Source organism: Mustelus asterias, chromosome 29, assembly GCF_964213995.1.
Source record: "Mustelus asterias chromosome 29, sMusAst1.hap1.1, whole genome shotgun sequence".
NCBI classification, from domain to species: Eukaryota; Metazoa; Chordata; class Chondrichthyes; order Carcharhiniformes; family Triakidae; genus Mustelus; species Mustelus asterias.
Window position 1 is genome coordinate 5707433 of NC_135829.1, and position 15254 is coordinate 5722686.

Below are 15254 nucleotides of genomic sequence, written 5' to 3' on the forward strand. Positions count from 1 at the left end.
GTGAAGAGCACAAACAAATCTTTGTCCTGCAACACACCTAGTTCAAAAATTCAGAAACACACAAGGTTAGAACCTGCATATGGTTCAGTGGGGTTCACGTCCATCGAGGTGTGGGGCCTGAACCCTGCAAGACGGATTTGCCCATTTCATTTATCCATCAAAAGTTGTCAGCATGTGTGTCTTAACTGGAAATCTGCCTCTCCACATGCTTGTATCTCATATGTCCAAGCACTAATATTACAAGAAGTCGGATTTACGCTGCAACATTTGAGTTGCAGCACTGACACATTTATTTACAGGGTTACTCAGTTCTAAGAGAGCAAATTATGAACGCAGTGAAATATCCGGTTGCATCAATGATTAAATTAGGATTACACCATGCACAAATCAGCTTGTTGCATTTACGCACATTAATCAGTATGACTTGGTCTCTGGATTACACAGTTTAACCCTATTCCAGAAACATGCAGATAATCCAAGTTCACATCCTAATGCAGTGCTGAGGGAGTGCTGCATTGTTAGAGAATGCCAAAATGATGTTCCGTCATCCTATTTAGGTGTAAGCTAATAATCCAATTGCCTCACAAAACAAATGGCAGCATGTTTTCCTGATGTCCTGGTCAACATTACTTCCCCAAGCAGCAGCGCAGGGGGGTTTATCTGGCGATGTATCATAACGCTGCTTGCATAAACAGCAGAAGCAGCATGTGATAAAAAGCAAAATGGTCCCACAGTCAATGGGTCAGATCTGAGCTCTGCAGTCCTGCCACATCAAGTTGTGAATGGTGGTGGACATTTGAACAACTCACTGAAGGTACAGGCTTCACAAATATCCACATCCTCAATGGAGGAGGAGCACAACACATCAGTGCAAAAGTTAAGGCTGAAGCATTGTCATCCATCTTCAGCCAGGGACCCGGGTTCAATTCCCGGCTGGACACTGTCTGTGCGGAGTCTGCACGTTCTCCCAGTGTCTGCGTGGGTTTCCTCTGGGTGCTCCAGTTTCCTCCCACAATCCAAAGATGTGCGGGTTAGGTTGATTGGCCATACTAAATTGCCCCTTAGTGTCAAGGGGAACTAGCTAGGGTAAATGCATGGGGTTATGGGAGATAGGGCCATCACAGACGCGATGGGCTGAATGGTCTCCTTGTGCTCTGTAGGATTCTATGATTCTATAAACCCAGAGGAGTCAGATTCCCAGGCTCTGGGGTCACTCTGTAGGGAATTATGGTTGAAGGAACACAGGACAGAGACTCTGCATTGACATAGCCACGTCTCAGACTGGCAGGGCAGCACAGTGGTCAACACTGCTGCTTCACAGCAAGAGGTCTCACAACACCAGGCTAAAGTCCAACAGGTTTATTTGGTAGCATGAGCTTTTGGAGCGCTGCTCCTTCATTAGGTCACCAACACCTAATGAAGGAGCAGTGCTCCGAAAGCTCGTGCTACCAAATAGACCTGTTGGACTTTAACCTGGTGTTGTGAGACTTCTTACTGTGTCCACCCCAGTCCGATGACGGCATCTTCACATCATGGCTTCACAACGCCAGGGACCCAGGTTCAATTCCCGGCTTGGGTCACTGTCTGTGTGGAGTCTGCACATTCTCCCCGTGTCTGCGTGGGTTTCCTCCGGGTGCTCCGGTTTCCTCCCACATTCTGAAAGACGTGCTGGTTCGACGCATTGACCCAAACAGGCGCCGGAGTGTGGCGACTAGGGGAATTTCACACTAACTTCATTGCAGTGTTAATGTAAGCCTACTTGTGATTAATAAATAAACAAACTTTTTTGGATGACCCATCTCAGCCTCCTCGGGAGGTCCCCAGCATCTCAGATGCCAGTCTTCAGCCAATTCGATTCGCTTTATGTGATATCAAGAAACGGCTGAAGGCACTGGATATTACAAAGGCTGTGGGACTTGACAACATTCCAGCAATAGTATTGAAGACATGTGCGCCAGAACTTGCCATGCCCCTCGCTAGGCTGTTCCAGTAGAGCTACAACACCGGCGGCATCTACCCGGCAATGTGGAAAATTGCCCAAGTATGTCCTGTTCAGAAAAAAAGAACAAATCTAATCCAGCCAATTATTGCCCCACCATTCTACTCTCAATCACCAATAGAGTGATGGCACTCGTCACCAACAGTGCTATCAAGCAGCACTTACTCAGCAATAGCCTGCTCTCTGATGTTCGGTTTGGGTTCCGTCAGGGTCACTCAGCTCCAGAACTCATTACAACCTTGGTCCAAACACGTGCAAAGGGAGCTGGACTCCAGAGTTGAGGCAAGAGTGACTGCCCTTGGCATCAAGGCAGCATTCGACCAAGTGTGGCATCAAGGAGCCCCAGCAAGACTGGAATCAATGGGAATCAGGGGTAAATCTCTACTCTTGGTGGCAGTCACATCTGGCACAAAGGAAGGTGCTTGTGAAGGTTGGAGGTCAATCATCTCAGTCCCAGGACATCATTGCAGGAGCTCCTCAGGACTAGTGTCCTAGGTTCAACCAGCTTCAGCTGCTTCAGCAATGACCTTCGCTAAAGGGAGTGGTATATTTGCTAATGAGTGCAGAAGAGGCCATTCAGTCCATCGAGTCTGCACCAACACATGAAAGGCGCTGACCTGCCCACTTAATCCCACTTGCCAGCACTTGGCCCATAGCCCTGAATGTTATGACGAGCCAAGTACTTGTCCAGGTACTTTTTAAAGGATGTGAGGCATCCCGCCTCCACCACCCTCCCAGGCAGCGCATTCCAGACCCTCACCACCTTCTGGGTAAAAATGTTTTTCCTTCAAATCCCCCTAAACCTCCCACCCCTCACTGTGTCCCCTTGTAACTGACCCTTCAACTAAGGGGAACAGCTGCTCCCTCTCCACCCTGTCCATATTCATATAGAGTGAGGCCTGTATAATATTCAAGCTTCAGCTGATAGGTAGCAATAACATTCACACACAAGTGCCAGTGAATGACTATGTCCTACAAGAGAGAATCTAACCATCCCTTCCTGACATTCAATGGCATTTCCAAAACTGAATCCCCACCATCAACATCCTTGGGGATTACCACTGACCAGAAGTTAAACTGGACCAGCCACGTAAATACTGTGGCTACGAGAGCAGGTCAGAGGCTGAAATTCTGCAACAGGTAACTAACCTCCTGGGTCAAAATCCTGAACTTCCCTTGCTAATCGCACTGTGGGTGTACCTACACCACATGGACTGCAGCGGTTCAGCGCAGTAGATCAGCTTCTTGAGGACAATTAGGGATGGGCAATAAGTGCTGGTCTAGCCAGCAATACCCACGAAAGAAGAAAAAAAAATTGAGAAGTGAATGAAGCATTAAAAGAGCAACTGACAATCGTCAGTGTTAACAAGTTAACATCTTCAGGAAATGTCAAAAGCTAATGGGATGTTGGCCTATATCGCAAGGGGGATAGAATATAAAAGCAGAGATGTCTTACTGCATCTGTACAGGGCATTGGTGAGGCCGCAGCTGGAATACTGTGTGCAGTATTGGTCCCCTTATTTGCGGAAGGATATATAGGCCTTGGAGGGAGTGCAGAGAAGGTTCACCAGGTTGATACCAGAGATATGGGGTGTTGATTATGAGGAGAGATTGAGCAGATTGGGTTTGTACTCGTTGGAATTTAGAAGGCTGAGGGGGGATCTTATAGGAGACCTATAAGATAATGAAGGGGCTGGATAGGGTAGAGGTGGAGAGATTCTTTCCACTTAGAAAGGAAGCTAGAACTAGAGGGCACAGCCTCAAAATAAAGGTGGGTCAGTTTAGGACAGAGTTGAGGAGGAACTTCTTCTTCTCAGAGGGTGGTGAATCTCTGGAATTCTCTGCCCACTAAAGTGGTGGAGGCTACCTCGTTGAATATGTTTAAATCACAGATAGATGGGTTCCTGATCGGTAAGGGAATTCGGGGTTATGGGGATCAGGCGGGTAAGTGGAACTGATCCACTTCAGATCAGCCATGATCTTATTGAATGGCGGGGCAGGCTCGAGGGGCTAGATGGCCTACTCCTGCTCCTATTTCTTATGTTCTTATGTTCTTATTAAGAACCATGACTGATGTCTACGTTAGTATAAATATTTGAAAATTAAATGCTCACATTTACAATGGGTTGTTGAACCCTAGTTTCCTACCACAGTAACTACAGTACAAGTACATCATTACATTTGATGTGGAGATGCTGGCGGTGGACTGGGGTGGGCACAGTGAGAAGTCTCACAACACCAGGTTAAAGTCCAACAGGTTTATTTGGTAGCATGAGCTTTCGGAGCGCCGCTCACCTGATGAAGGAGCAGCGCTCCGAAAGCTCGTGATACCAAATAAACCTGTTGGATTTTAACCTGGTGTTGTGAGACTTCTTACAATGACTTCTTACAAATGTAATGACACAGTAAGAAGACTTACTGTGTTTACCCCAGTCCAACGCCGGCATCTCCGCGTCATCATTACATTTGAAGAGCTTTAAGACGCCCAGAGATTGTGAAAGGCTGTGCTCTCATTATGAAACGTACCTGGACACTGTACATTTTAAAGCTAGCTAGCTAGCTATTTAAAGCAGAGTGTGGATGACAAAGAGACATTAGCTGCTCCTCTCAGCTTGAATTTATCCAATAACCCAACCTCAGCTAATCTCTGGGGTGGAGAATTCCAAAGATTAAAGACCGCAAGAAACTACAAAGCATTGTGTCCATCACGTGAACCAGCCTTCCATCCACTGACTCCGCCTACACTTCCTGCTGTCTCGGGAAAGCAGCCAGGATCCCACGCATCCAAGATATTATTATTTAGTTTATTAGTCATAAGTAAGGCTTACTGCAGTTAAGTTACTGTGAAATTCCCCTAGTTGCCACACTCTGGCGCCTGTTCGGGGCAATGCACCCGAACCAGCACGTCTTTCAGAACATGGGAGGAAACCGGAGCACCCGGAGGAAACCCACGCAGACACGGGGAGAACGTGCAGACTCCACACAGTGAGCCAAGCCGAGAATCGAACCTGGGTCCCTGGCGCTGTGAAGCAGCAGTGCTAACCACTGTGTCACCGTGCTGCCCCATACTCTCTTCCATCTTCTTCCAAGATACAAAAGTCTGAAAACACGTACAAACCGACTCGAGAACTTCTTCCCTGCTGCGATCAGACGGTCCTATCACATATTAAGTTGATCTTTCTTTTCACTCTATCTGTAACTGTAACATTATATTTTGCACCCTATCCTTTCCTTCTCCCCATGTACTCTATGAACGGTATGCTTTGTCTGTGCAAGAAACAATTCTTTTCACTGTATCCCAATACATGTGACAATCAATCAAACCAAATGCAAGTATGTTAGAAGAATTCTTCCTCACACCTATCCTAAATGGAAGATCACTCACTTTTAGGATTGTGTCCCTTAGTTCTAAATTCCCCCATTACTTCTCAGCATTAACCATGTCACGTCTCCTCAGAATCTGTTGTGTTTCAATAAGGTCACCTCTCCTTCTAAACTCCACCGGCCCACGTGGCTCAACCTTTCCAGAATGGACGGTGGTAAACATGCAGGTTAGGACGCTGTGAGAACGGCAGATAATGGGCAAGATTCTCCAGCCACGCTCACCGCAAAACCCCGCCCGAGGTGAACAGACCTTTGCATAGTCCGCCCCCACGCGTTACAAATTCCCGCGGCGGGCGGAACGGGAAAATTCCGCCCAATGAATCCCCAATAGATTGACTGCCAAGTGAGGAGGCAGCCACTGAACAGCGAGTAGGAATGCTCTCTCACTCACCTAAAGCAATGGGGTCATTGCTGAGACCTGGAGTGGCGACAATGATCTGATCCAGAGATTCCTTGTTGGCCAACATCTTGAAAACCTGCAATTTGACAAGGCGGACTGAAGGAGGACTCCAAGCATGACAACACACTGGCAGAACTTATTACCCTTCCAAACTGCCGCAAACTTTTATTGCTTCTATTTTTTCATGTAAATTTACAGTGCTGGCCAGCAAACCGCGTAGAGATTCAGAGTGCCTTTCTTCAGTGCTTGTTCGGGGTGGGACAGGGGTGAGTGACGTGGGTCAAGCGATATTTATTCCGTTTCTACTGGAGCGCAATATTGCTGTGAATTATCCTCTGGACAAATTCATCGGATTCCAATTTCACGCACCGTTCACTCGTGAAATACAGCACAGATGTGAAACCGGATCAATGCGGCAAATTAAGATTGGAGCTATAGCTCGTGTATACAGCTAGCTGTGTGTGATAAGAAAAGGTTTTCAAGATGACCGCTGCTTTATTGTACTGCAGGGTATGTTGCTGGAGTGCCGAGTATAGTTTCAACAGAACTTGTCTTCCTGCTCTCCTTTAACAAAGGGATTAACAGCAGTTCCAACAGAACATAAGACCCGAGTTCAACTTGGAATGGTTGCCAGACTTTGATCGCTTCACCAGTGGCAGCCTCACAAAAACTCTGGAATTGCCTCCCTAAATGGCACCATGTGGTTAGCACTGCTGCCTCTCAGCGCCAGGGACCTAGGTTCGATTCCCGGCTCGGGTCAGTCTGTGTGGAGTCTGCACGTTCTCACTATGGGTTTCCTCCGGATGCTCCGGTTTCCTCCCAAAGATATGCGGGTTAGGTTGACTGGCCATGCTAAAGTGACCCTAGTGTCAGGGGGATTAGCAGGATAAATACGTGGGGTTCTGGGGATAGGGTCTGGGTGGGATTGTGGTCGGTGCAGACTCGATGGGCCAAATGGCCTCCTACTGCACTGTAGGGATTCCATGATAAACCTCCCCACCTTTAAAGATGCAAACAGAAAATGCTGAAAAATCTCAGCAAGTCTGACAGCACCTGTGGAGAGAGAATAGAACCAACATCGAGTCTATGATAATATGAGGCATGAACTGGCCCTGATGGACTAGGAAACACAACTGAAAGGAAAGACAGTGCAACGGCAGGCATTTAAAGAACAAATAGGTGAACTCCAGAAGTTGTTTATTCCTGTTTGGGGTAGGAGCGGTAAGGGAATTGTGGCTTACAAGGGAAATTAGAGATAGTATCAGATTCAAGGAAGAAGCGTACAAATTGGCAAGAAAAAGCAATAGGCCTGAGGATTGGGAGCAGTTTCGAATTCAGCAAAGGAGGACCAAGGGATTGATTAAGGAGGAAAAAATAGAGTATGCAAGTAAGCTAGCGGGAAACATAAAAACTGACTGTAAAAGATTCTATAGATAAGAGAAAAAGATTGACAAAAATGAATGTAGGCCTCTGACAGTCAGAAACGGGAGAATTCATAACGGAGAATAAAGAAATGGCTGAGGAAGTAAATTTGTACTTTGCTTCAATCTTCACAAAGGAAGACATGAAAAATGTCCCAGAAGTGCTGAGAGAAACATATTTTAGTGAGGAGCTGAAGGAAATCAGCATTAGGAGAGAAATGATTTTGGGGAAATTGATGGGATTGAAGGTGGATATATCTCCAGGTCCTGATAATCTTCACCCCAGAGTGCGTAAGGAAGTGGCCCTGAAAATGATAGATCTATTCGTGATTATTTTCCAAAATTCTTTGGACTCTGGAATGGTTCCTACTGATTGGAGGGTAGCTAATGTAAGCCCGCTATTCAAAAAGGGAGGTGGAGAGAAAACAGGGAACTATAGACCAGTGAGCCTAACGTCGGTACTGGGGAAGTTGCTCGAGTCCATTATCAAGGGTTTCATAACTCGGCATTTGGAAGGCAGTGGAATAATCAGACAAAGTCAGCATGGATTTACAAAAGGGAAATCATGCTTGACAAATCTATTGGAATTTTTTGAGGATATAACGAGTAGAGTTGACAGAGGAGAACCAGTGGATGTGGTTTATTTAAACTTTCAGAAGGCTTTCGATAAGGTTTCACATAACAGACTAAAGTTAAAGCACGTGGGATTGCAGGTAACGTCTTGAGATGGACAGAAAGCTGGTTAGCAGATCGAAGCAAAGAGTTGGCATAAATGGATCTTTTTCTGATAGGCAGTCAGTGACTGGTGGGGTTCCACAGCTAGGACCCCAACTGTTCACATTATATATTAATGATTTGGAAGAGGGAACTGAATTTATTATCTCCAAATTTGCAGATGATACAAAGTTGGGTGGTAGGGTGAGCTGTGAGGAGGATGCAGAGATGCTTCAGTGTGATTTGGACAGGCTGAGTGTGTGGGCATCTGCATGGCAGATGCAGTATAATGTGGATAAATGTGAGGTTATCCACTCTGGTAGCAATAATAGGAAGACAGATTATTATTTGAATGGGTGTAAATTGAGAGAGGTGGATACTCAACGAAACCTTGGAGCCCTTGTGCATCAGTCACTCAAAGCAAGTGCGCAGGTACAGCAGGCAGTAAAGAAGGCAAATGGTATGTTGGCCTTCATAGCAAGAGGATTAGTTTTGGTGTCCTTATCTGAGGAAGGATGTCTTTGCTATAAAGGGAGTACAGCGAAGGTTAGCCAGGCTGATTCCTGGGGTGGCAGGACTGTCATATGCGGGGAGACTAAGTCGGTTAGGATTATATTCCCTGGCATTTAGACGAGTGTGAGGGGATCTCATAGCAACTTACAGGTGTGTGTGTGTGTGTGTGGAGAAGAGAGAGAGAAAGAGAGACCAGGGGTCATAGTTTGAGGATAAGGGGTAAGCTTTTTAGAACTGTGAGGAGAAATTTCTTCGTCCAGAGAGTGGCGAATGTGTGGAATTCACTCCCACAGAAAGTAGTCGAGGCCAAAACACTGTCTGATTTCAAGAAGAAATTAGATATAGCTCTTGCGGCTAAAGGAATCAAGGGATATGGGAGGGAAGGGGGGAATCAGGATATTGAATTCGATGATCGGCCATGATCAAAATGAATGGCGGAGCAGGTTCGAAGGGCTGAATGGCCTCCTCCTGCTTCCAGTGTCTATGTTTCTATGAGTCAGGATGACCCTTCGTCATTCTCTCTCCACAGATGTTGTCAGACCTGGTGAGATTTTCCAACAATTTGTTTTTCGGATTCCAGCATCCGCAGTATTTTGTCTTTCTCTTTAAGACACAGCTTAGGATCTATTCCCTTGTCCAAGCTGTTTGTCACCTATTATCTCCTTATCTGGCCGAGTGTCAAATTTTGTTTGATACAGCTCTTGCAAAGGGCCTTGGGCAGTTGAAAAGCACTAACAAGTGGTCGTTGGTGAACAGGTTCACCAATAGTAATGAAGGAATTAAGTGCTAAAAGAGTGGTTCCGTGCTCCTTGGAGAGTGGTACCGTGTTACTCGGATCATAAGGTTTGATCTCCGGTCTTTATGCAGTTACTCTCAAGGTCGAGCAGCCGCTGCTGGCCCAGCATCAGGAGGACAGGAAAATAATTAACCCATTCACTCAGCAGCTCCCTGGCACACAGGGTCCAGGGTGGGACAAGGCTGGGATTAGCTACATTATCCAACACTCAGGCACCGGGAGTCAGTCAGTCAGGTAGGTGAATGAGCACTCGGAGGCCAGTAGGAGTAGCCATTTAGAGGCAAGGTGGCAGGAAAAGGAGTGTCTGTTTGGAAAGAGGGAGCAGACTGAAGGCCCTTGGATTCTGGAGAGTTCCACTTACCGCTTCCCTGTAGGCAGGGCTGGCATGCAGTGCTGCCTGGAGTACGCGGAACTCCCGTGCTGCGGCTGCCTGGTCCACGGGCTCTGTGAAGGAGAATGTGTCAGTACGCTCCGATACACACCACTCAAATACACAATGTGCCGACGTGTGCTTTTCCAGCCAACACCATTGCTCCGACCGATTCCCATTCCCAACTGGGCATCCAGGCAGTGAGGCCGACTGCTCCTGGTTAATCCCGGTACAGAGCAGGATAAAAACAAGAACGCTTCCCATCCCACCCACTCGTCTTTCCAAACTACTAGCCAGCTGCTTCCAAACCAAGGTGCAGCGAGCACTTCTGGCAGCTCCTTTGAGCCGCTGCTCACCACCCAGGGTTCGAAACCCTTCCTGATCTTCACTTCACACCCCAGCCTATCTGCAATCATCATTCCAGGTTTACATTCTTCACTTAGCCCCTCAAGCCTGCTCCAACATCCAATAGGCTCACCGCTGATCTGATTGTGGTCTCAACTACACTTTCCTGCCAGCCTGCCCCCTCTCCCCTCCCCTTTTCCCGCCCGACCTATCCCCTCTGACCCTCCCTCCACCCCTATCCTTCCCATTTCTCCCTACACCCTCTTATCCCCCCTCCCCACCACTCTCCCCACCTGCCCTTTCCACCGTGCCCCTCCTTCCCAAACCCCTTCCCCCTCCCCACTCCTTCTCCCTTTCCTCCTCCCCAGCCCCTTCCTCCCCCCTCCTCCCCAGCCCCTTCCTCCCCCCCCCCTCCCCAGCCCCTTCCTTCCCCCCCCCTCCCCAGCCCCTTCCTCCCCCCCCCTCCCCAGCCACTTCCTTCCCCCCCCCGCCTCCCCAGCCCCTTCCTCCCCCCCCCCTCCCCAGCCCCTTCCTCCCTCCCCAGCCCCTTCCTCCCTCCCCTCCCTCCCCCCCTCCCCCCCCTCCCCAGCCCCTTCCTCCCTCCCCCCCTCCCCAGCCCCTTCCTCCCCCCCTCCCCAGCCCCTTCCTCCCCCCCTCCCCAGCCCCTTCCTCCCCCCCCCTCCCCAGCCCCTTCCTCCCCCCCCCTCCCCAGCCCCTTCCTCCCCCCCCCTCCCCAGCCCCTTCCTCCCCCCCCCTCCCCAGCCCCTTCCTCCCCCCCCCTCCCCAGCCCCTTCCTCCCCCTCCCCCCCAGCCCCTTCCTCCCCCTCCCCCCCAGCCCCTTCGTCCCCCTCCCCCCCAGCCCCTTCCTCCCCCCCCCTCCCCAGCCCCTTCCTCCCCCCCCCTCCCCAGCCCCTTCCTCCCCCCCCCCTCCCCAGCCCCTTCCTCCCCCCCCCTCCCCAGCCCCTTCCTCCCTCCCCAGCCCCTTCCTCCCTCCCCTCCCACCCCCCTCCCCCCCCTCCCCCCAGCCCCTTCCTCCCTCCCCCCCTCCCCAGCCCCTTCCTCCCCCCCTCCCCAGCCCCTTCCTCCCCCCCTCCCCAGCCCCTTCCTCCCCCCCTCCCCAGCCCCTTCCTCCCCCCCCCTCCCCAGCCCCTTCCTCCCCCCCCCTCCCCAGCCCCTTCCTCCCCCCCCCTCCCCAGCCCCTTCCTCCCCCTCCCCCCCAGCCCCTTCCTCCCCCTCCCCCCAGCCCCTTCCTCCCCCCCCTCCCCAGCCCCTTCCTCCCCCCCCCTCCCCAGCCCCTTCCTCCCCCCCCTCCCCAGCCCCTTCCTCCCCCCCTCCCCAGCCCCTTCCTCCCCCCCCCTCCCCAGCCCCTTCCTCCCCCTCCCCCCCAGCCCCTTCCTCCCCCTCCCCCCCAGCCCCTTCCTCCCCCTCCCCCCCAGCCCCTTCCTCCCCCTCCCCCCCAGCCCCTTCCTCCCCCTCCCCCCCAGCCCCTTCCTCCCCCTCCCCCCCAGCCCCTTCCTCCCCCTCCCCCCCAGCCCCTTCCTCCCCCTCCCCCCCAGCCCCTTCCTCCCCCTCCCCCCCAGCCCCTTCCTCCCCCTCCCCCCCAGCCCCTTCCTCCCCCTCCCCCCCAGCCCCTTCCTCCCCCTCCCCCCCAGCCCCTTCCTCCCCCTCCCCCCCAGCCCCTTCCTCCCCCTCCCCCCCAGCCCCTTCCTCCCCCTCCCCCCCAGCCCCTTCCTCCCCCTCCCCCCCAGCCCCTTCCTCCCCCTCCCCCCCCAGCCCCTTCCTCCCCCTCCCCCCCAGCCCCTTCCTCCCCCTCCCCCCCCAGCCCCTTCCTCCCCCTCCCCCCCCAGCCCCTTCCTCCCCCTCCCCCCCAGCCCCTTCCTCCCCCTCCCCCCCAGCCCCTTCCTCCCCCTCCCCCCCAGCCCCTTCCTCCCCCTCCCCCCCAGCCCCTTCCTCCCCCTCCCCCCCAGCCCCTTCCTCCCCCTCCCCCCCCCAGCCCCTTCCTCCCCCTCCCCCCCCAGCCCCTTCCTCCCCCTCCCCCCCCAGCCCCTTCCTCCCCCTCCCCCCCCCAGCCCCTTCCTCCCCCTCCCCCCCCCAGCCCCTTCCTCCCCCTCCCCCCCCCAGCCCCTTCCTCCCCCTCCCCCCCCCAGCCCCTTCCTCCCCCTCCCCCCCCCAGCCCCTTCCTCCCCCTCCCCCCCCCAGCCCCTTCCTCCCCCTCCCCCCCCAGCCCCTTCCTCCCCCTCCCCCCCCAGCCCCTTCCTCCCCCTCCCCCCCCCAGCCCCTTCCTCCCCCTCCCCCCCCCAGCCCCTTCCTCCCCCTCCCCCCCCAGCCCCCGCCCCCCTCTCTCCAGCCCCCTCTCTCCAGCCCCCTCCTCCCCCCCCCCTCTCCAGCCCCTTCCTCCCCGACCATCTGCCAATGTTTTATCTACTCACTAAACCTGTCCATGTCCCTTTATAGACTCTGGATTTCTTTTGACAACTTACTTTCCTACCCATCATTGTGTCATCAGCAAATTTAGCAGCAATATATTCAGTCCCTTCATGCAAGCCATTGATACAGCTTGTAAACAGGTCCTGGCATACATCCCTGTGATGCTCCACTCATCATGGCTTGCCAACCCAAAAATGACCCATTTATCCCTGCCCCTGTAACCACTCTCTGGGTGAAGAAGTTTCTCCCGAATTCCCTGTTGGATTTATTGGCTAACACAATAACATAGAAACACTGAATAATTTTCCAAACCGGTTTTCTGCTCCGGTTCCGGCCAGGACTTTTTCAGGACGTGGATCGTGGAGCCGGCCTGAATTCCGTAGAAATCCAGTGTCTGCTCATCTTTCAGCTTTCGCCCGCAGTACACCAGTTCTGCAAAAAAAATCAACCAAATCCATCAAAAAAAAAATCAATGACGAAAACAAAACGTCATTCTGCTCCACTGCAAACATGGACCCGTGCCAAAAGGACAGGATGGCAACACAAACAACAGCAGTGCCAGCTGTGGCTGGCTGTCAACACTCGTCCCTCAAGAGTCAGGAGGTTGTGGACTCAAGTTCCGCAGCAGGGACAACAACTTGTATTTAAGTTTATTTATTTGTCACAAGTAGGCTTACATTAACACTGCAATGAAGTTGCTGTGAAATTCCCCTAGTCGCCACACTCCGGCGCCTGTTCGGGTCAATGCACCCTAACCAGCACGTCTTTCAGACTGTGGGAGGAAACCCACACAGGGAGAATGTGCAAGCTCCACACAGACAGTGACCCAAGCCGGGTATTGAACCCAGGTCCCTGGCGCTGTGAGGCAGCAGTGCTAACCCACTGTGCCACGGTGCCAGCCCATGATGCTATTTCGACAGCACCTTCAAATTTAACACGTCATACAGGAGGGGAGGGTAGCTTAGGTTAGGTTAAATCGGTTAAGTTAGGGCAGTTTAGGTTACGGTAGGTTAGGTTTGGACAAGTTAGGTTAGGGCTGACGAGAGGTCATCCTGACTTGAAACTTTGGCTCTATTCTCTCCCCACAGATGCTGTCAGACCTGCTGAGATTTTCCAGCATTTTCTGTTTTTGTTTCAGATTCCAGCATCCGCAGTATTTTGCTTTTAGGTTAGGACAAGTTGCTAGGTATGGGCAAGTTAAGGACAGATTAGGTCGAGGCAGGTTGTTTCTTTAAGAGCAGATTGTTATGTTAGGGCAAATTAGGGTAAGTTAAGGACAGGTTAAGGTAGTTTAAAACAGATTAGTTTAGGTCATGTCATTAGGTTAGCATAGGTTGTTAGGTTAGGGCAGATTAAGGTAAATTAAGGACAGATTAAGTTATGGCATGTTGTTAGGTTCAGGACATGTTATATTAATGACAGTGGTAGGTTAGGGCAAGTGGTTGGGTTAGGACAGGGGACAGATTAGGCTAGCACAGGTTCGGTTAGTGGGGTTTTTAGGTTAGGGACGGTTAAGGTAAATTAAGGGCAGGTTATATTAGTGAGGATGATAGGTTAGGGACGGTTCTGGTAAATTAAGACAGGTTAGGTTAGGTTGTTGGGTTCAGGCAGGTTGTAGTGGGTTAAGGACAGATTAGTGAGGGTGTTAGATTAGGACAAATTACAGTAAATTAAGGGCAGGTTATATTGGTGAGGTTAGTATGTTAAGGCAGGTTAGGTTAGGGCACATTGTTAGGTTAGGGATAGATTATATTAGTGAGGGTGTTAGATTAGGACAAGTAACAGTAAGTTAAGGACAGGTTATATTAGTGAGGGCGTTAGGTTAGGAACGGTTCTGGTAAATTCAAACAAAAATAGGACTGGGTTGTTTTATTAAAACAGGTTGTGGTAGGTTAAGGACAGATTAGTGAGGGTGTTAGATTAGGACAAGTTACAGTAAATTAAGGACAGGTTATATTGGTGAGGTTAGTAGGTTGGGGCAGGTTAAATTGGGGACAGGTTATATTCGTGAGGGTGTTAGATTAGGACAAATTGTTGGTTAGGACAAGGGACATTAGGCTAGGGCAGGTTAGGTTAGTGGGGTTGCTAGGTTAGGGACAGTTAAGGTAAGTGACCGACAGGTTATATTGGTGAAATTAGTAGGTTAAGTAAAGGTTAGGTTAGGGCAGGTTGTTAGGATTCTATTAGTGAGGGTGTTAGATTAGGACAAGTTGCAGAGAGTTAAGGACAGGTTATATCAGTGAGGTTAGCAGGTTAGGGCCAGTCATTAGGTTAGGACAGGTTGTTAGCTTAGGACAAGTTAGTGAGTTAAGGACAGGTTATATTGGTGAGGTTAGTAGGTTATGGCAGGTTAAGTAAAGGGTAGGTTAGGAAGGGTTATATTAGTGAGGGTGGTTGGTTAGGGCAAGTTGTTGGGTTAGGAAAGGGGACATTAGGCTAGGGCAGGTTAGGTTAGTGGGGTCATTAGGTTAGGGCAGGTTGTTAGGTTATATTAGTGAGGGTGTTAGATTAGGACAAGTTAGTGAGTTAAGGACAGGTTATATTGGTGAGGTTAGTAGGTTAGGGCAGGTTATATTAGTGAGGGCGTTGGATTAGGGGCAGTGAGTCAGGGGGAGGGTGGTTTGGAGCCCCCCTCTCTCTCTCTCTCTCACCCATTAACTCCGGGGCGGCCGCGGCTCCGGGCAGTTTCTGGGCGATCAGCTCCTTGAGGCCGGAGATGCGGAGCCCGGGGCCCTGCTGCAGGCTCTCGGGCAGAGGCAGCAGCAACTTGGGGGCCCGCGGCTGCTCGGCCACTTTGACAGCGATCACCTCCGGCCGCATCTTCCCCTACGCAGAGCCTGAGGCCTAGGCCCGGTTACCATGGAGACCGGGCGGAAATGGCGGCG

The 15254-nt window shown here is 51.3% G+C and overlaps 1 protein-coding gene across 1 annotated transcript in view; it reads right to left on the reverse strand.

Annotated features, from left to right (window-relative positions):
• Nucleotides 1-15254, reverse strand: part of LOC144480499 (ubiquitin-like protein 7) — a 36019-nt gene extending 20765 nt beyond the window's left edge. Inside the window, exons 1-4 of the mRNA XM_078199999.1 lie at nt 15021-15254; nt 12682-12801; nt 9589-9671; nt 5775-5859 (exon numbers count right to left, since the gene is read on the reverse strand). Coding sequence (XP_078056125.1) covers nt 5775-5859; nt 9589-9671; nt 12682-12801; nt 15021-15189 — 457 coding nt within the window. The 5' untranslated portion in view covers nt 15190-15254. The remainder of the gene's footprint in view (nt 1-5774; nt 5860-9588; nt 9672-12681; nt 12802-15020) is intronic.